We start from the raw sequence: 21071 nt of genomic DNA on the forward strand, positions 1-21071 counted from the left end.
ACAAGGATGGATATGTATGTGTATATACATATACAAAGAACACTTATATGTGTATATATATAATGGAATTACTGCAGAAGATAGTAGGGAAAGCTTAGTCCTTCACACTTAATAAGGGAGAACAGCTACTTTTTTTAGTGATTTTTGTTCATCTTTTGCTCTGTATGATGGAGAGCGCTCTGTGATGAAACAGGATATACTTACAGCTTGAAAGACTACATTGCATATGTAAAGATGCCAAAGTAATATTAGCTGAGTGACTGTTATTTCTAAGTGTAATGCTGCAAACACTTTTCATTCTTTTGACAGTTGGAATACCTACAAATACTTCAAAACAAGGCTTGTTTTGAAGTATTTGTAGGTATTCCAACTGTCAAAATCTTTGGACAGCTAGCTTTCCTTGCAGTAAATATTCAGTTCTGTAATGATCCCTGACAGTAGCTCCAAATCCTGGGGAAGGATGAAGAAAGTTACATATTAAGACCAACTGATCCTTAATTTTTCAGTGCAATATTATAGTAATGTATGGTATCCAATTGATATTATAGGGGACAAAGGATCAGTTGCATTGCTTTGAATTCAAGGACTTTTTGGCCCTGTAAATAACAGAGGTGATACTGCAGTGAACAGAAATGGATGAGTTTCAAAGAAATAATTTCAGATGAAGCGTTTTTATACACATATACACACAAACGCTTACCGTATGAGATCCCTCAATCCCAGTCCAATATTTTTAGCAGGTGTTACTGATAGAACTTCAATGTTACACATTTTTTTCTGGTAGCAGTGAAAGGGAAAATTCATGTTGTGTTACTTAAGGCTACAAAGAATTCAAACTTAAGGGAAAAAACATTTCACGTTACAGCAGATATTTAATACTTTAAAAATCCTTCGCATGTCTTTTATCTCTGATATTTATAGGAAACATGCTGTTTCAGCAGTTTCTTATGAGTTTAATTCCTATAGGAAATGTGTAGTGTATAGTAGGAGCTCATTTCAAATACATTTAAGCTCAGTTTACATATCTTTAATGTCAGTTATAAAGTGCTGTTACTAAAATTATTTCTAAATAAAATTATAACTAAACTGTGTAATAGTTAAAAGAACCAGATTGCCTGGAGTTAAAGGAACCAGACTGCCAAGATACTTGTGCTATATTCAGGTGTTTAAAAGGTGTGAGAGATAATGTTTTTAGGAATGGAAGGAAAAAACTTAGCTTTCCCTTGCTATTTGTAACCCAGAACACTAGAGGACAGCACTAAAATATTACATAAGTGTGTTATTGTTTACACTGTTAATGATACAGATGCTCTGTGAGGGCTTTGTGGAAACAAAACAAATGGTTCTTGAACAGAGTTAGGGCAAGTGGTAGTCTTGAATTTCTTTTTCTCCTTTTGAAAATTGCATCTGACTTGACATACTATACACAATGCCTGTTTGTTGTTGGTATTTGCTATAGTGAGTTCTGTAGAAATTAGGTTTTGGTTTTTAATGTAATAGTGCTGTAGAATAGACCCTTGTGTAAAATTATTTTCTTAAGGTCCATAAAATGAAGAATTAGTTGCCTCATCTGTAAATTCTTCATGATTTATCTGCTCCCATGAAATGCACTGAGTTAATATTGTGACACGCTGAAATTTGAATTTGTATAGTTTCTTAGAAAAAAAATGCATTTTCTATTTTTGTTTCTCTAGGCACACTGGAAAGACATGAAACAGGCGAAACAGCAAAAGCAATTCTTAGTGCCATTGAAGATTCGGAATACCTGGTGGCAGATGCTCTGCTTCCTCTATCTCAGGAGTCAAAAAGAAATAAAAACACTGGATACAAACATTCTAGCTTTTATAAATATGGCATGGTCTCTTATGATCTCACTCACACAGAAAAATCTTCAGATAAGGTAAGAAGGAAAAGTAAAGCATTTCTCCAGAGCAATCTGAGTTGTGATTCAAATTCTTTACTTTTTCACCTTCACTGAAAGTAGTCCTGTATAGGTGGTATGGGGGCTTGCTTTAAAGTTTGTAAATGCTTGTTCTGAGTGGCTCAGTTTTACATCTTCAACCCTATTTCATACAACAGATGAGCAAGAATAGGGGAGTGCCTTATGCAAGGTCACCAGTAGATTGTCTCAGAATTATTTTCTCAGAGACTTTGCACCCATAGTTAGACCCTATTTCCTCATGCCTCTGTCTTATGACTGCGCCTATTAGCAGTAACCTCGGAACCTCCTGGTAAAAGTCCTTAAACCAAATAATTGTGAGTGATGGGGAAGTTGTGCTCTTTCTCCTTGCTTTGAAAAAGAACAGAAGGAAATACGATGCTGAAACAAGTGTTAATTTGCTGCTAAAGCTGAGAAAACAAGTACAGAGGCACCTTATGAGCAGGTTGAAAATGCAATAGTAATTCCATTTGTAGCCTAGATACACCTATATTTTTCCAGTTATGTGTAGATATTTAAAAGCCTGTATTTGCTAAATTCAAACTAAGTATTAAAACTGTATTAAATGTAATATAATTTTCAATTTAGTTAGGTGGATATTACTTTATTCAGGTTGGAAGATAATGGTACATACTTTTACAAAACCCTGTTTGTGCCTTGGGAATAGATAAATTCAGTGAGCTCTTGTTACAAGTGCATTTTGAAGAATAGAGCCTCAGTCTTGTTTGTTCGTGTTTGTTACCTTTTAATTAATGGGTTCTGGGATTTCTGTTCTCTGCAATAAAAAGTTATGTTTGCTGTTCCTCAGTCCCGAATTTATATTAAAAACATCTTTCCAGAAGTATGGGAATGTCACCGAAGCCTGAAAAATAAGTTGAAAGATGAAAAAAAGATGAAAAAATGCTTTCCCTCAGCTTATGTGATGGAAACAGCCTCCAGAATGGTCTCAGGCCTTTTTCTGGCTTTATTAATTATGGTCAATTAAATACTGGCTATTCCAAAATTCTGTCTCTTAAAGTATAGTTTAATCCAAGTCCTCATTCTTCAGTTTTCTAGTCTTCTTATTGTTATCTACAAATTTACATGTAACTTCGAATTTATAATAATTTTTGTTCAACCCTTAATATTTAACTTTGACCTTTTAGTAACCTTAGTCTGATTTCTAAAGTTCTGTTTGATCCCATTTTCTGAAAAGTCTTATTAGAGTGTAATCCTGCTGAGCATGTTGTGGGGCAGATGGTGCACTAGTTGGCCATTGACACAGAATCTGATCTCACTGTTCATTAAAAAGAATAGTTTCTTCTTGCCTTTTTAAAGAGGAACAACGGAAAAAGTTATAATTGTGATTGGAGTGTAGTTTTGGTCATACTTGTTAAATTAAAAATTGCTTTGCTTTTACAAAGTGGCTGGGAAGAAAATGTACTGCTACATATGGAAATGGGTTTTGGTAAATTTTGAAGTATGAAGTTTCACATGCTTCTGGATTTATATCACAATAGGCAACAGTGGAGTTGTAATAATATTTTATAGCACTTCATCAGACAAACATCTTGGCTGCTCTGATTTCACAATAAAATATTCCATTTTCTTGTTTAAAATTTCATATTTGGGACTTGATTAAAAAGTCATCAGATGAAAACGTCTTATTGAGAGAATATTATTGATGTCTCTTAGACTTCCCTATGTCTGTCAAAATATCTTTTATTTCATTTTTTGTCATTATAGTCCTGTTATTTTAGTCTAATTTCCTGAGAAATGAAGTTCTATTCTTAGGAAACCACTTTGCATTCATCAAAAATCTGTCATCCGTTACATCTAGCTTTTCTTCCCAACTCCATCCCTATTACAGCAGGTTCTGTAGATTAGTGTGGGAGATGCTGGAGGCTAAATGTATAGGGTGTAGCTAAATCTGAGAAGACAATAACAATGGATGTCCCTTTAATGCTATTCCAGAAGTCCAAATGCAGGCTACACAAAAGGAGCATGGAGCTCTGACACTTCCTTTAACACTGTTTTGTTATTGCTGAAATGAAGGCTGGTTATGAAATCTGCTGGGTTTCTTAGTTCCTGTTCAGGAAAGTTTTTTTCATAAAGTGCTATATTGACTCTTCTGGGTCGTTGTATTTTACCGTTTTGAAATCTAGTCTCATGAAATTAGTGAAAGTTCTGTGCATATCAGAGTTCAACATCCCATACCATATCAAAAAGCATATAATGATCACACAGGTGAAACTATCATAAAATTTTCAGATTCCCAAAAGGCTTTAGTATGAATGTATACAATGAGTATTTTATTCTCATTTTGCTGCTTTTGCAAATTGCGTATTAGAAATCTAAAATAATACTAAATTGTTAATTATTAAGCTGTCAATTTTAGTCTCTTTTTAAAGAATTCAATTTTACAAGATTTGTCACAATAAAAATAAGGGGTAGCTGTTCTCTCCTGTTGGTATTATGTTTTTGAGTGATCCTTATTTTGTACAGTGGGATGACCCACATGAAGATAGCAAGTAAGATTCAGCGTTTTTTTCTTAATGTTTAATATTACATGGTTTTATCGTTAATATAATATTAAAGGCAAAATAACATTTATAAAGTAGCAGTCTCTTTCCTTCATCCTAAGAAGAAAGCAGAAAAATATCCTTGCATAGCAGTCCAGCTTCAAAGGCTTTCTTTCAAAACGTTTGTCATCATGTAAATCACAGATACAAAAGCCGAATGCTTTGATTTCATGGTGTTTTGACCATTTTAATTCTTTTATTGTACTGCACGTGCCAGTGGGAGTACCAATAACAGATGAGTGTGACAAATGCAGTTAACACAAGATCCATATTAATGTTGTCAAATCCTCTTGATATATTTAAACAGATTTTAATTATTTTCAATGTCAAAAGACCAAAAATATATAGCTTAATAGTTTTTCAAGGAAGCTTTACATAATATGTGAATGTAAAACCTCTCATAAAAATGAAACTTTTATATAGGCCTTAGTCATTGACATAGGGTATTCATCAAGTCAGCAATTTGTGTGGCAAAGTGCCATTTGAATAGTGTATTGTTAGAATACTTATGGTCCACTTGACAAGGGCTCTTGCTGTAAATAGTGCAATTTGACTCCAGCTGTTAAAGAGTGGCTTTGACAGCAGCCAAATAGAATGGAGATGCTTTACTGCACCGCAGAAAAATCAATATTGGGTTCTTGTTCATAGTAACCTGTTTTTTCTTTTTTTGCAGATTTATACAAGACTATCTAGAGTTCGTTTGTGGAAGTTTAAATATTATTTTAAAAGTGGATTTGTTTTATTTTCAGATTAATGTTTGTGATGAATGATGTTTGTGTTCAGTAAGAAAGAAAATGACTGCTTTGTGGAAATACATACACAGTGTGGTAATGCAGCATTATTTCAACTCAGCTTATATGGATGGACATTAGGATGTGGGTGCATAAGTTATGTAATGAATGACAAAAAATGGTCTTTCCTTCCTCTTTATTTTTTTCTTTTTCCTAGTGCTACTGTAGTATCCCTGTCAATTTTCGAAGCATAGGGGTTTTTAAAGCGGATTCCTTTGTTGTTCTCCCTGTAACAGCCCCCACAGATGTTGACAGTCTGTAGTGCCATTGTAGATTTTCCTGAAGCATAGTCTTGCTGGTGCTAAACAGTTTTACAGCAATAGTCAGTGACACAAGGTTGCTATGATACCTGGCCAGTAGCAATAGGTATTGAATCACTGGTCTTAATTACAATAGACTACGCACTAGATTGTGTGCTCATGGTGTTGATATGGAACTGGCTCCCATTATACCTTTAAGTCATAGTTATATTTGAAAATTGGAGCTGTGTGAAAAACTTGTTTAAAAAAGATTGAAATGCTTCAGTACATCATATGAAGATTTCATTGATGCACATAAAAAGCTGCATATGTCTGGGAATTGTTTTCCTGATGTTCCAGAAACCTTTCATGTTACAGAGTTTCCTAGCTTTTCAGATAAATAAATCTGTATTTATCATGCACTGATATTTCCAATTATTTCAGTAATGTAATTACAGCTTGTTCTGGGTAAAAATCTTGGAGGAGGAACAGATTCTAAAATCTATGTAAACCTTGGACTGCTGAATTGTACTACTGAAGAGCTAGACCAGAAAAGGGAATTTTTTACTCTGTTTCAGAGACAAGCAAGTCAAAGATGAGGTGGGGGGAAGTATTTATTTATATAAGAAGTTTTATAGGAATGATAGGTATATTTATTCTTTCTTATATCCACTCAACTATTTATTGAAATACTGTTATTTCAGTATTAATGGACGACATGCAGAAAATAGAGTCAAAATATCTAATTAAGGGTTTATACAGTACCTGTAAAAGTTCATTTTGATTTACAAGTAGTTCATGATTTCACAATTAAATATTTTATTAAGGGATCAAGTTAGCAACAAAACTACAGTGAAGTAATAACTACAGTTATGAGGTTAAAATGGTACCAGTTAAAAGGCTTCATGATCCTGAGAGATACTAAGTGACTGGACCACTGGTCAGATTTGTTGGAAGCTACTGTAGGTTTTTTTAATTGGTCCAGAAAGTCAAGAGTTTGTTGATTTCAGTGTTTTCTCCACTGCTTCAAAGCAAAATGAAAGCAAAAATCATTGTGATAGTAGAGCACTCTTGCAGATTATTTTACTCTTGCAGATGTGGATAAAAAGTAACAGAGTCTAAAAGAAATCTAATAAACCTTAACTCTGTGTTTTAGTGCTCCATACAGGTTCTGTGTAAACTTTGTTATACAGAAGGTGACTGACATAAAATTTTTGTTTTCCCTGCCTCGACAACTAATTGGACCCTGTGCTAAAGCTAAAAAAAGTGCTGCAGTGTCCTACTTATATAATTCTAAGGTCAATATCAATAGTCCTTGTGAAGTATTTCACATTGGAGAACCATTTATTGAAGCTAACCTAGCATTTGCTCTTTGTCTTCTCCTACATGTCAACTGTCATGCTGTAGTACCCTTCTTTGTCCCTTGGAAACTGTAGCAAAGTTTGTATTTAGTTCTTAGGGACATATCTTTATAGATAGGAACATAGGGATTTTTCTCTTGCTGAAGTGCTGTTTGTGTTACCTTAGTTTTCACTTCTTATTGTTTCTTTTAGTTCTGGGTGTGGAGTCATATACAGTTTAAATTTTCCTGTCTTACATTTTACCTTTACTACTTCCTAGTTTCTAAGATGTGATTTCTTCTTCAGAGATCAGCCAAATTGATTTTCTTTGGAAGTGCTCTACCTAATGATAATAATTCTAAAATAAATTACATCACCTTTGTTACAACCTTTATATTTGCAAGTTGTTCAGTGATGTTCTTGAGAATTCCCCACCGTTTGTGATTGGAGGGTGGTGGAATCTTTACACTTATGATAAAATTTTCTATTCTAAATACTAAGTTCCTGGCTTCCCATAGTTCAATTAGTATTATTTTAGTGAAGAAAACTATTAACAGGAGCTCAGATGTTTGAGACTTTTGTTGATTTCTGCCTCACACACCTATTAAAAAACCAAAAATGAGCAGTGATTTTTTTCAGAAATACATAGGCACTTTGAATGCAATTATAGAACTAGGATTTACAACACCAAACCATACTCTGCAACAGACTTGCTATCTGCTACCTTCCTGAAGATAACTAATTGACTCTCTTATCTCAGTTTAATACCAGAAATAAAACATTAAGCTAAACTATGGTTCAATTAAGAACAAAGCAACACCAGTGCTTACATTTCTGTTCTCTTGATATACTTTTCTACATATTAATACTAAAATCTTAATTTATTCTGGTGGTCAAAATTGGTTTGTGCAGCACTTATGGGAAAGGATGACTCAGCCAACTGGATGGCTGAGAATATTTGTTTGCAAATTTTGTCCTCTTGGAAGCCTATGCAGGTCTAGTGCCTTCAGTAAGGTTGAACAACTGTTAAGGAAGGAACAGTTTGAAATATGAGTATGAGGACTCAGCAGCTGTCCTGATACATCTTAGTATGATACAAGATCTGAGTGAAGTCCAGCTTGCCTATACTTGTGTTTTCAAGAATGGCATTTTCTAGGATAGACAGGGTTTTAATTAATGTTTAGGAATTTAATCCCATGTTTTGTGGTGTGGTGTTTCTGTTGGTTTTTTGTTTTGTTTTGTTTTGTTTTTTCTCTAGTATTTTTCCTTTGTTTTTTTTTTTCCTAGTACTTATGCAGATAAATTTATGGGTGGGATTCTTATAATCCAATATGGAAAATGCACTATCAGAGCAGCCCAGGGCAAATATGTTATTTCAGTTGGAGTCAGCAGCCAGCCATGGATTGGTAACTTAATTTTTATATACATCAATCCTTCTTTGGACCAAGCAGTAATCTCATGCTTTTACCCTCCTTCGAAGGTCGTGTTAGCAGTATCTCTGTGTTCAGCATTATTCTCAGATATTTGGATGTTCATTCATCCAGTAAATTGCTCAGTATAATAATTCCTAGATCTATGAGTCAGTAGTTTGTGTTTTCTGGAGTACCGTAGCACTGTTTGTCTGGTTGAGGATCTAGGAAACATGGGAGAAATGTTCCATCTTACAGGTTTTCTGAAGTGCTGAGTAAAGCTGAAAATGTCTTGGCTACCACTGATTGCTGAGCCCTATATATTTCTAAAGACATGCTTAGGTAATTTACTTCTACATTCAATATATGTTAATATGTTAAGATATAACTGGAGTATTTGGATATTGAGTATATAAATTAATGAGACGTAATTTAAAAATGCCTTATTCTTTCACCTAGACTTTTCATGGTGCAGAGACTGTCCATGTCAAAGACTTATTTTGAGAGCAGCGGATCTCCAGTTTGGTTTTATATTGTTTCTATATTCATAATATTAGAGACATTGTCAAAGGTATTTGTCTCCAAAATCACTTTCATACATTTACTTGAATTAAACCCAATGAAAAAATTAAGTTCAGTATTTGTGATGGAGGGACAGTGTGGACATGAAAACAAAATGTGAGAAAAATTCAATTTTCATTCCAGTTCTCTACATGGAGTGATAGATGTGTTAGCAATTCTCCCATAATGACTTAAAATTTGTTGTGCCTAGTATATCCATCTGCCCAACAATCTGCCTGACAGTGGCCCTCCATCTATGATAAAAAGGGGTATTTATGCAGTGGTTTACTCTGTTCATCACACATTATGCCACAGACTCACCGGGAGTGATGACACAATTACTGGTCAAAGTGCTGCAAAAATGGTAACATTTGACACTGGGATTAAATAAAAAAGGGATGAAAGACTGTAGTATTGAAAGACAGAGCTTGATTCTGCTCATGTTGCAGTTAAATGGATAAGCACTGGTGATGTAAAAGTATTATAGCCTTTTTTGTGTGAGAGCTGGATTTTTGGGAGGATCTGGGCATCCTCAGTAATATGGTCAAAGTTGTTATAGTGAATAATATAATGACGTAATGTAAGACAAGTTCTAAGGGGTTTCTTTAAACTAGTTCATATGGTAAAATTCATCATGAATTGGCATGTTTATTTGGGATTGCATTGTCCAAATGATGAAGCCTCAGGTCAAGCACAAATTGCACGTGAAAGCGAAATATTGCACCACTGTTGACTTCAGGCTTTTATGCTTAGTTCTTTATGTGTGAGTACTGAGATTTAAAAAGGGTAAATGAACAAAAAAAGTTCTGAATGACCTCCTCAAGAGTATCCTCTGTCCTATAACTAAGTTAAGTGTCTGAAGGTAAAAAACATGACCTTGGTGTAGTAGTAATACCTTTACTCTGCGTGATCCTCACCCTATGTATAAGTCCAGCATTGCTGTGGAGGGGGTAGGCCTGTCTTTTCTGCTCACTTTCAGAGGCTATGGATACTTTTGGTGGCAAAAACTGTTCATGTGCTCCCTCAATCTGAACCTCCAGGAGGCAGGCAAGGTGAGACATGGGAATATGTACATGTGGATTGTTGATGAGAGCTATATTGGATTAGAAGGTGCATATGGTTTTTACATGGAGATAAAAGTATAGCTGGTAATCTGCATCCCTTCTTTCTCTACGGGTTCTTTTAGAGATGGTGTATGGAATATGTTTAGGAGCTATTTCAATTAAATACCTGCTGTGTAACTATTTTTAACCAACTGCATCTTTGCACATGTCCTTCGTTGTTCATCCTTTCAGCTGAGCAACTAAACAGCTGTGTATATGCAAAAAGGTTGTGAATTTAAGGCAAGTTTGCCAATGTGATTTAGCTCAAACAAAAGGCCATTCAGTGTTATTGTTGAACAGTAGATTATTTTTTAGTTACAAATAAATGTTATTGAAAGACTATATTTTTATCTAATTATTACTAGTTCTTCAGGCATCACCTAGGGAATTTGAAGCTTTCTCTAATGTTGTATAACTAAAATTTTGGTGCAGCAATTTTGAGTAAGGGCTCTTACACTTAAGGTAGGGAAATTTGAAATGGAGGTCCTGGCTTTCTCTGAATGCCCTGTAGTATCCAACTGTTTTAGTAATCATCCACTGAATGATCTTTTTGATCATATGCTGTGTGCTGCTCTAACTCACTCCTGTGGTAAAAGGCTATATTAAATTTTCTTCTTGCTTTTAATGATTAAAGTAATTAAATTAGACTTTCTAAATAAAGAAGTGACTTTGTACTAACTAAATATGTAAGTCATATCAAATTTTAGTAGTTTTTAGAAGCTACTACAAAAAAATGCAGTTTCCTGGTAGATAGAGGTGTTGTGTTCATGGTGTAGGTTTAAGACATGCTATTTCAAATCTGAGATTTTTGTGGAACTTGCTAACAATATTTTATGCTCATAAGCCAGTTTGAAGCCACAAACACAATTTCATTTATCTTTATATTCTAAGCTTAACAGAGTCTGCAAAAGTGTCCATCTGTCCGGCTGAGTTTGCTTCAAATAGTGAGTGGTCAGAGAGACTTAGCTGGTAAAGGTCAAAGGAGCCTCTTGACCCTGTGATACTTGCCAAAGCAATTGGAGCATAGGGACTGATATACAGTTAGATATAGCTTGCTAACGCGATCTCCCCTTTAATTGGTAATGATAGCAGGAATACACAGTAAAGTCATTGCTGAAAGAAAACAAAAAGTATCCAATATAGTAATTTATTACCAGTCAGTGGGTTTCACGCACTAGGTTGTTTTACCCCTGCAGTGGTCAGAGAAAGCAAAAAGGTACTCTAACACTTAACTGAAAATGGATGCCCTGCTGCTATCAGAGATGCATGGTGGTCAAATGATTGCCTGTGCCATTAGCTTGGTAATGTTTTCTCTATTGTAAACTCAGCTCCCCATGTTCTTCCTGTGCATCAGCTGCAGATTGAAGGCTTTCTCGTTTGTCTTCTATTTGTGCTGCCAATCATCAAGCTGCTGTCCACCAAGCACATTTGAAGGAGGCAATTTTTTTCACTACTATCAACTACCATCTCTAGCAGCTGAGGGCTCAGAGGATTTAGAAACGAATTTAATGCTTTAATTTACACTGTGCCAGCCATTTTGTGCATTGTTTATGTATTTCTTTTCTGAGAGAGTTCGACGAGACAATTACAGGTTTCCCATTTTGCAAAACTGTGAGATAGCACCTGCAAACATGTCCCCAAAACATAATTCTTTCTTATGTTATAGATAATGCTATCATTTTCTTTGGAAAGCTTAAAACGGAAAAAATGCCTCTGCATAGGCAGACATTTGCTAAACTATTCCAGATTAAAAAAAATATAAATAAGTGCAAACCCAAACATGGTTATTGCTTCCTGCCATCAAGGATAAAGCATCATGGAGAATAAAATAGAGCTGTCATTGGCAATATAAGTTACTGTTTGACCCCTAGGTTTGGTAGCCATGCTTCAGTTAAAACAGTTCTTCCAGATCCATGAAGTACAGCTGTTAGAGGGTAGGAGTAGGTAAATGACTTTTACAAGCAGCTGTGTGACATGCTCAGTTTTTGTGAGCCTAGAGCCAAACATGGTTCTGAGAAAAGTTATGAGCAATGAACTTTGTTGACATCCCAGTAACTGGCATGATCCAGACACAGATGTAGCCCTCAATGTATTTTGATTTTTACTGCCCCTCCCTTCTTTTTAGTTTCTGTAACTGAGGTTCTTCACATCTTAGTTTTTAAGCACAAATAATCCTATTTATTGTCAATGTTATTGCCTCAGAGGTAATGAGCAGTGACTCAAATGTGTAGATGCTCTTTACAGTTTCTATTGTCTTTGTAGTGTATTTAAAGGTCAGACAGGAGAGATATGAGAAAAGTGTTAAATTCACTGAAATAAGCATATTGATATTCTCAAATTTCATTTTGATAGTTCAGAAACTATCATCATATCAAAAGTTCTTAAAAGACTATAAGATGCAGTGGTTTTAATGATTCCATATTGGGTTTTGCTTAAAAATTCTTGTTTGGAAGGCTGATGTACATGTGCCTTGTTCATAGGATGTCTTCATTGAATACACATGAGCAGACAGTAAGATGGTATTTTACTGATTAAATTGGCAGATTTCTTCCTAGTAAGTATGTTTAATAATAAACTAATTAGTCTTTAAAAGGGGCAGTCTTGCTTATCTTACTTTTATCATGTGCTTAAGTGTAATGTTCTATTGGGCCTGTATTAAGAGCCAATAGTCTAATGACTGTCAAAATAGGAAAGTGTAGATCTGCTAAAGAAACTCCTACAAATAAAAGGTAGAAAATCCTCTATCCCAAATAAAACAGAAGCAGTGCAGCTTCTGTTAATAAAAGAATTTTCCACTCTCCTTTGACAATATTTCTGTTACACTCACTCCTGCCCCACCTCGATCTATCTAAAATTTCACCTAAAAATAAGTTGTTCATTTTCTATGTTACATTTTCTTAAGCTTTTGTGGGTGGATAAAGGAGAGGACTGATCTTTGACTTGTTTAATGTTAATGGTTAAAAATATACCCTCTCACAAGAGAAAACTCAAAGGAACATAATTAAACCTCTTGAATATTGCTTAGTTTAAAAACCAATTAGAATGAGCAGGATAGCTCACATTTATGCTTTCTACTGTAAGATTTATTCTGCAGGCACTGGGAACTTTGAGACTGATTTTATGTCACTTTTATCCTGTTATGTTTGGGATAAAGTGAAAGCACAATGGATAAAAGAGGCCAAAAGTCTGTTGAACAGTCAAATTTAATACTTAAGGACTTGTTTTACCTAGAAGTTGATTCTACCTATCCTGTGAGAACTGAGCAATTTCTTTTCAGTGGTATCAAAGTGACCTTTAAGTATATTTTTGAGTCCAGTTTCTCTAAAAATCTACCATGTGATTTTGCCACTTTATTTCCTTTATGTAAAATGAATGTCAAAATAATTCTTGTCAAATCTGTTTTTATCACAAAACCCACAATAGAATGTATCTAGTAAAGAAAGCTTGTGTGTGGAGAAAGTACATATATATTAGGAGCTGAAACAGTATGGGAATCTCTGCTAGCTAATGGAAGTGTGTATTTTAAGTGGAATGGCATTCCTAAAACAGCTTGGATCCCAGTGGAAATAGGTCTTCAGAGATGAGAAGGCAGCTAGGTAAAACAACATTGAATTGTACTTCCCATGAAATTTTTATGTGCTATGTCTGTCTTAAACCGTTAAAGATAATGGCATGGCTTGATGTATTTGGGGGCCACAGTAAGGATAGGCCCCTGCCTCCCTCCTCCCATAAACATGGGAAAATTTTTCCTCAGGTGCTAAGGTGGTTTGGTAAATATGTATGAAGTGAGAAGAGTTAGAAGAACAGGCTTGTAGGTTGTGGAGCAGAGTTCTTCCATGCCAGAATAAATCAATTCAAGGGAGTCTTCAGTGTTTGTTGCACTAGCTTTAAGTTTGTTGCCCCATCCTTTAAGAAGGATGTGAAGGTCCTTGTATGTGTCAAGAGGAGGGCAGCAAACTGGTGAAAGAGCTGGAAGGAATGTCCTGAGGGGAGCTGCTGAGGACTTCAGGCTTGTCAGTTTGGGGGCTGAGGGGCAACCTCATTGCTCTTTACAACTTTCTGAGGTGGCAAAGTGGAGGTGCTGAGCTCTTCTCCCTGGTATCCAGTGACAGAACACATGGGAAGGGTTCAAAGCTGCACTGGGCAGGGGTTAGACTGGACATTAGGAAGCATTTGTAGACTGAGAGTGTGACCAAACATTGAAACAGACTTCCTAGAGAGGTGATTGATGCCCCAGGTCTGTTATTGAGGCAGTTGGACAACATGCATTAGCTTTTGTTCAACTAGATGATCACTGTAGGTGCCTTCAGACTGAAATAACCTGTTGTATCTCTTGTACTGAGTCAGACATCTTCAGTGGCAAAATAGGGAGCTATTACATAGGTGATAATTTCCACGTATGGAAATACAGCTTGCTATTTCTAAGCTGCCCTAAATCCTGCTCTTTCCTCCATATAGAAAGCTTGTTCTGCTATGAGTCAGCCAGAGATGATGCAAAAGAGGTTCATGAATTCCAAGATGTAATTTGAATTCGTAATCAGACTTTTTGCTGCTTTAAAGCTTATAGGCCAAGGCCTCATAGGGAGCCTTATCAAGTGATTAAGATCTCTCCAAGCAGTAAAAATGTTCCAAGTTCCAGTTGTTAATCAGGAATGTTACTGGCACACAAATGGCTTTATTTTGAGCAAAGCCTCATTACTGAAGTATTCAGCTTCAAACAGCAAGTAGTTAATTCTAAACAAAATAATTTTTTTTAAAAATAGGTTATTTTAGTCTGGGATTTAGAAATGTTTATATTAAGATCTAATAGTTAATTATAGAAGCTTCATGAGATATTTATCAATTCTTGTTGGGGACTAGCCAATATATTAACTGAAATGGCTGATGGCTCTGTTAGATTAATTTTGAGATAATGCATGCTTACACAAAAAATTTAAAAAGTGCTTCTTGTTCTTCAGTTTCCAACAAAAATAAGTGGTAACCTGTACCTTCACAGTAGATACCTGGTTTTATCCCTAAAAATTGTCATGTAAAAATGGCAATTTTTACACTTTATGGAAACATGACTTATTACCAGTTACTAGTCTTGAGTAACATACACACCTCCTTTGGGGTAATTCTGTGTTAGACTTACTGCTACTGATACACAAAGAAGAGGTAGCACATTCTGCTTTTTCAGAACTGAGATACAGTGGAGGGAACCTTAACATTTATATTTATTTTAGATTCATACACTTAGACAACAGCAAAGAATACAAAGATCAGCTTTCAAAATCTGGACAAAACTACTGAAGCTGTGGGAAGACGTACAGTTTACATTCTCTGTAGTAGCTTTCTGAAGATTATGTTTAAATAAATAAATTAAAATCTTCCCAATTTTTCAGGTAAACAATAAAAGTAGATGGAATGTTGGTAGTCAGGGGAGACTTGTAAATAGTAAATCAGAGAGTTGGCTATGTAAGAAATAAAAGTTAAAACTAGCAATGATAAATTGTGATGTTAAATTATCAATGGTAATTACTAATGTTAATTAGCAAGGATAAATAGCAATGATAGTAGATGCCTCTACTGTTTTTTTCTTAATGATTATAAAAATCTGTAGGTTGTGTTCAGTATATCTTAGCCTAGCGGTCATTTAATTTGTAGAATTAAAGGAATACTAAATTAATTCTTTTTTTGATATGGTTATTTGAAATTCACTGGGCGAACAGTAAGGCTTGAATGGATTTATACTTGGGCATACCCACTGGAGCAGTTTGAGTTTGAAAGACAATCCTGTGGTAACTTGGTCTGAGCTGAGCAAAAATTGTTTTAAAAGAAGGAAATAGGATCTTTCCATTACTGAATCTTGTGTGCTGGTAACAGGGTGGCTTCTAAATTGGACTGTGTGGTTCAATGGCAAGTCATGCTTTTTTACTGCTATTAACCTTTTTTTTTTTTTTTTTTACACAGTTATTAAATTCTTAATGTGTACATATGAAAAAGCAAAGGGCAATATTTATCTGAATATAGTAATATTTATTTTTGTGAAATACTTCCAAATCTTTAGGAAAGGCACATTACCAAATGTAAATATCTAAATCTGCTTTTTAATACCTGTCATCCAATGTTATTCCCAGCTCTGTAGTTCATAGTTGGTTTTACGGGTTTCCTTCCATTTTCTGCCACCTTATGTTACAGGCAATTGCTTGTCCATATTTCCTAGTATTTAGCGTCTGAAGCTTTAGATCTTCACCTTCTTTCAATGCAGTGAAATGTCTATGGCAGAGAGCTAAGATAACTTGGTAGATGCCTTTAGGATCAATGTCAATAAGCTTTCACATTGCCAATAAACATTTATTGTGACTTCGTACACAGTAGCATCACCAGATGTCTCAACAGATAGACATTGTCACAGTATATTCTTTTTAGATGGTGATTTTCTTAAAGGTTTCTAAATGTTAATCAACCAAATATAAATGTTTACCACAGAGAAAATTAAAATGATAGGCTAAATAGTAATAGCTTCTATTAATGTCAAAGCTAGCTTGTGAATTCCAGTGTTTGCATTCCATGGGGATCTCCCTATGTATTGGGAAATAGCATCATTAAAGATTAAAATAATCTTTGTGCATTGTTACCTGTGATGTATTTTTTTTGGAAGAGGCATAAAAAGAAAACCTGAACAAGCAGTTATAATCTCTTACTTATGACTCCCTATGGAGACCTTCAAATAAGATTATGTATTTAGTGTGCATCCTCATCTGGTGGGAGCATCATTCTCAAAGTATCATAAAGCCAAATTATTTTTATACCAAAAACTAAATAGTGAAATAACTTACAGGCTATAGGATTATTTTTTCCTTGTGTTATTTATAACTGCAGTATTAACAGTTAAAAAATAGCTAATCCTATAAAATTGTAATATAAAAGGAGATAGGTAAAGAGTGGTCTTGAGAAAGATGAGTTATTCAACACTGTAATCAAGATAAAGTCAGCTGTTGCCTGTTTCCGAACACTTGTTTCTTTTAAGATTGAGCTATTTTCAACACAGAACAGTTCTTTGCATTAGTGAAATATTTCTAATTATCACAGGAAAATTAAAACTAATATGGTGGTCTAGAAGAGTCTCTCATTTGTTATGGAAGCTGGCATGATGGTTTGCGAAAGTATCGCTGGGCTGAAAAGTTGCTTCTTGGTGATATCTTTCCTGTCACACATGTGTGCTTTTAAAGGTGCAGTAGCTAGATTGAGCACAATGCTGAGAGCATAGGCTTGAGCAGGACAATAAAAACATGCAAGTCATGAGCATTTACAGAAAAGGGCGAAAGCATCGACAAGGAATTTATACTCCCTCTCATCTGCTGTTCCCCTGGAGGTGAAAGATACCTCTTTAATAGATACAGCAGGATTCTAATATAAGATGTTGTCACAGTCTCATAACTTTACCATTGGAAGATCCTCCCAGTACCTTCATGGAATGCTGCTTCACAGTGCAACACAATGATTCCTGTGAAAGAAAGTATTCTTCTACAAACTCATCTGGAGTCTTTCTCAGAGAAGTTAGAAATTTGTCTTTGTGACAGGTGGCATGTAGATTCAGTCCTTTTTTAGAAAAAAGGAGTAAGTAAGCAGACAAAGAGGCTAATATTCTACTGTGCCCTCACTAATAATTTTTTTCTGCTTTCTGAAACCTGTGGAAGCTCTCATGAAAAGCATGTCATGCTGAGAATATACAGCCACCTAATGTTGTATGGGGGAAAGGGCAGAAAGAATTTGAAATGCTTTACTGCCAAATTTTAGGAGGATTCAAAAACTATTTTATTTGGGTATTTACTAACAGTAATAATCAGTCATATGTATTGATACCAGCACAATTAGTGAAGAAGTATGGGTAATTTCAGAAAGATCCAGATTGGAAATAGGGTGGCACAAGGTGAAGTCAGATGTTCACAAACACTCTAGTACCTCTATAGCCTTTTTCTCTGTTATTTTTATCTAATTGCATAACTTTTAACTAGATATCTAATTACCTATGTTTTCTATTGCTGGTGAAGTATTTGTGGCTTAACTCAGAATTAAGTAAGTTTAAGGTAATTTTGCATGTTTTGAGATGGCAAAAGGCATAGTCTTTCTCAGACATATTTCAAGTTGGTACAAAATATGCAGATTCCCAAGATTTGCAAGAATTCTGTAACACTGTAGGATTTGTTTCCCTAGCTTTATTTCTTAAAAACGGATAAATAAATGTGTATTCTTCAAAATTTTCCTAAAAGTCTTTTAGCTTGAAGTAAGACTTATCAGAAGAAATATCAGCCCTAGAATGTGGCTGTGTAATTGTATAATTGAAGATGCTAGGGATCCTGTATTGTAGTATTTCCACGCATATGTCTTTGTGTATCTTAAGCTCTTTAGCAGAAAATCCTTCTTAGTAAGAAGTAAATAAATGTAATTAAGTTGAACTTAATGAAGTTAATAGATTTGGTCTATTCCCTATGCTGGTATCTTGAAAATTACAAAGTACTATGGATTTGTGTTTGGACACTTAGTTTTTTGTTTTGTTTTTTTTCAGTTAACTGATACCAGCTGCACCCAACAGCCCTTTACTATTTTACCAGTTACAACAAAATGGAACAGTGCAAACTTCCATGTTTTTTTATTTGATCTGGAAAGACTCAAGGAACTTCTGCTGTCATCTCAACTCAATGGATTAAAGTCATCAAATTCATTCCACAATTATGACACTCTAGAAAGAGCCAAAAGTGCTACTGAGAAAAGGGCACTGACATTAAAAAGAAATAAAACTGCTGGCTCCATATGTCCAGTGGATGGTCAAGTAGATCCTGCTTGTTCAGTCCAGGTCTGTAGGGACAGCAATACAGCTAGGCCTTTGGAAGAAAGTGGCATGAAAAGACAGAAGAAAATGAAGAGTTCAAGAAAAATCAGAACGCAGTCATCAGGTGACATTGATGTGAACATTGTTACTGATACAGCTAAACTGCTTTTGTCGTGCCTTTTACCATGGGGTGTAGATAGAGAAATAGACAATCTTTGTGTTAGACATTTAGATGTCTTGAGGCTTCAGCATCCTGTTTCTTTTGGACTTGTGTCAAATGGAAACCACCTATCACTAATGTTACCAGGATGGAAACATACTGATGGTGGCATGCTAGAACATGCAATGATCAACTTGTTTTCAAAAAGAGTGCTTGATTTATCAAACAAGTACCTTGCTGCAACTGAAGGACAAACTGGAAAGAAGGATGGACCTGAGAATAATGTTTATGGAACAAAGGGATTGGAAACAGTATTTTTCTTATTTAGCAGAATAGCTTTGATCAACAGAATTATTAACATACCTTCAACAGTTACAGATGACACTGAAAGGTAAGAGCCTTTTCATTGCGAGTCTTTTCTTTTATATAGTGGTTAAAAATTGAAAAATATGAAACAAACTTTTCTTAAATACAGACTTTTGCAATGGAGTTTTCAGTCTTTCTCTAGAGTTTTTTAATATGATGTTCTTTGAGCAAAAGCAGATAGGGATAAACTTAATTATTTTTCGACTTAGAAGGTGAGAACTGATGCTAGATTTTTTTCAAGAGAACAAGAATTTGAATTAATCACACCCTCTTTTTCCTGAGATCACTCTTTTCCTCACAGTTTAAACTGAATAGAATACTGAGGTGTGTTCAGGCTTATTGAGATGTGTGTTTAAGTACCTTTGCTGTTTTAACTTCAATTCTCTGTAAGCAGTATAATTCCTTTACTATGAAACCCTTGGCTTCACAGATAAATAAAACATGAGACACAAGAACAGTCTGTCCTAGTTAAACAGTGTAAAGTCCAATGCCCCCAGTAATAATGGCAGCTACTGAGAATGAGTGTCTCATCAGCCCTTATGTTCTGACAACCATCCCAAATAACAGTTGTGTTACTCAAAACAAATTTATTGCCTAAATGATTTTTCAGCATTGAAGGAAAAATAGCATGCTCAACATGATTTCAGCAAGCCAAATAGAGCATACTAAATCAGGCAATGGATATGTCCACAGGCTTTTGTTGTTCTGCAGACCTGGGTTGGTCTGTATTTAGCATTTTAGGGACAATTAACTTCAATGTTGGTGAAGCAATGTCCCTGAGGCAAGAAGGGGGACAAAAAATATTGATCCTGATGCTGTAGATATCTGTGCATCTTCCACAAAGGTCTAGGCATTCAGCATATCTCAAGATACGCACCATACCGCAAGATAAATGCATAATTCTAAGTTGCATTTATTGCTAATTACATTGCCTACTGATCCATATTCAACATAAGCTCTTATATGGAAAGTTATTGTAGTATTCTAGCTTGAACATGCATTCCTTTCCATCCAAGAAAGGACTTTATGCTTGCTTTGTGTCTTACAGTACTCTGTTGGAAAGACATGGTGCAATTGACGTTAGTAATCATACCAGAATCAAATATTTTTCCCAGGCTTAAATATCCTGGATTTGGAACATATCACACATAAAATTATAACTATTGACATTGTTACAAGAATAAATGTCTTTTTTTTTTTCTTCTGTGAAATTTATACAATGTAATTTCAAGTTTTATCCAGGAAACGTAAAGCCATAAAAGCTTTAGCATCTCTTGTAGAAAACGGTGAATGCTTTTACAAATTAGAGGAAAAGAATTTGCTATAAATTTGGTTTGAAAAACAAAAGGTTATTAATTTTATTCAAAGGCTCTGGAGTGCTTTATTTAAGATTTTGACATGGTTTGGTTCCGGTGAAGTCCCCTTTCCCTCTTCCCTCCCCAGTCATAAGAATAGCATGAGTAGGACTTGGGCTATTTGCCAAGATCTTAGGATTCAGCCTTCATTTGACCTCTTCCTCTTGCAAATAATTGGGGTCTGAATGAACTATGGTAATCTGTGTTTGTTCATTCATTAAATATTTTTATCTGATTTATCCTTATTCGTAATTTATTGAGGGTTGGAATGAGTTTTCTTTGTGAGAAAGAGCTGTTAACATAATGCACTTGTGCCAAATTAAAAGCTTGAAAGAAACCAAGGAAATGCTATTTTCTCCCGTTTGCCTTCTAAAAGTACGGTGTGTAGCCAAACCTCTTTGTGCAGCTGGTTTAGCTACAGCATACTCAAGG

The 21071-nt window shown here is 35.0% G+C and overlaps 1 protein-coding gene across 1 annotated transcript in view; it reads left to right on the forward strand.

Moving 5' to 3' along the window:
• Positions 1–21071, forward strand: part of WDR72 (WD repeat domain 72) — a 110277-nt gene that overhangs the window by 40009 nt on the left and 49197 nt on the right. The window contains exons 14-15 of the mRNA XM_005145899.3: positions 1695–1900; positions 18495–19309. Coding sequence (XP_005145956.1) covers positions 1695–1900; positions 18495–19309 — 1021 coding nt within the window. The remainder of the gene's footprint in view (positions 1–1694; positions 1901–18494; positions 19310–21071) is intronic.

This window comes from Melopsittacus undulatus, chromosome 9 (assembly GCF_012275295.1).
Source record: "Melopsittacus undulatus isolate bMelUnd1 chromosome 9, bMelUnd1.mat.Z, whole genome shotgun sequence".
NCBI classification, from domain to species: Eukaryota; Metazoa; Chordata; class Aves; order Psittaciformes; family Psittaculidae; genus Melopsittacus; species Melopsittacus undulatus.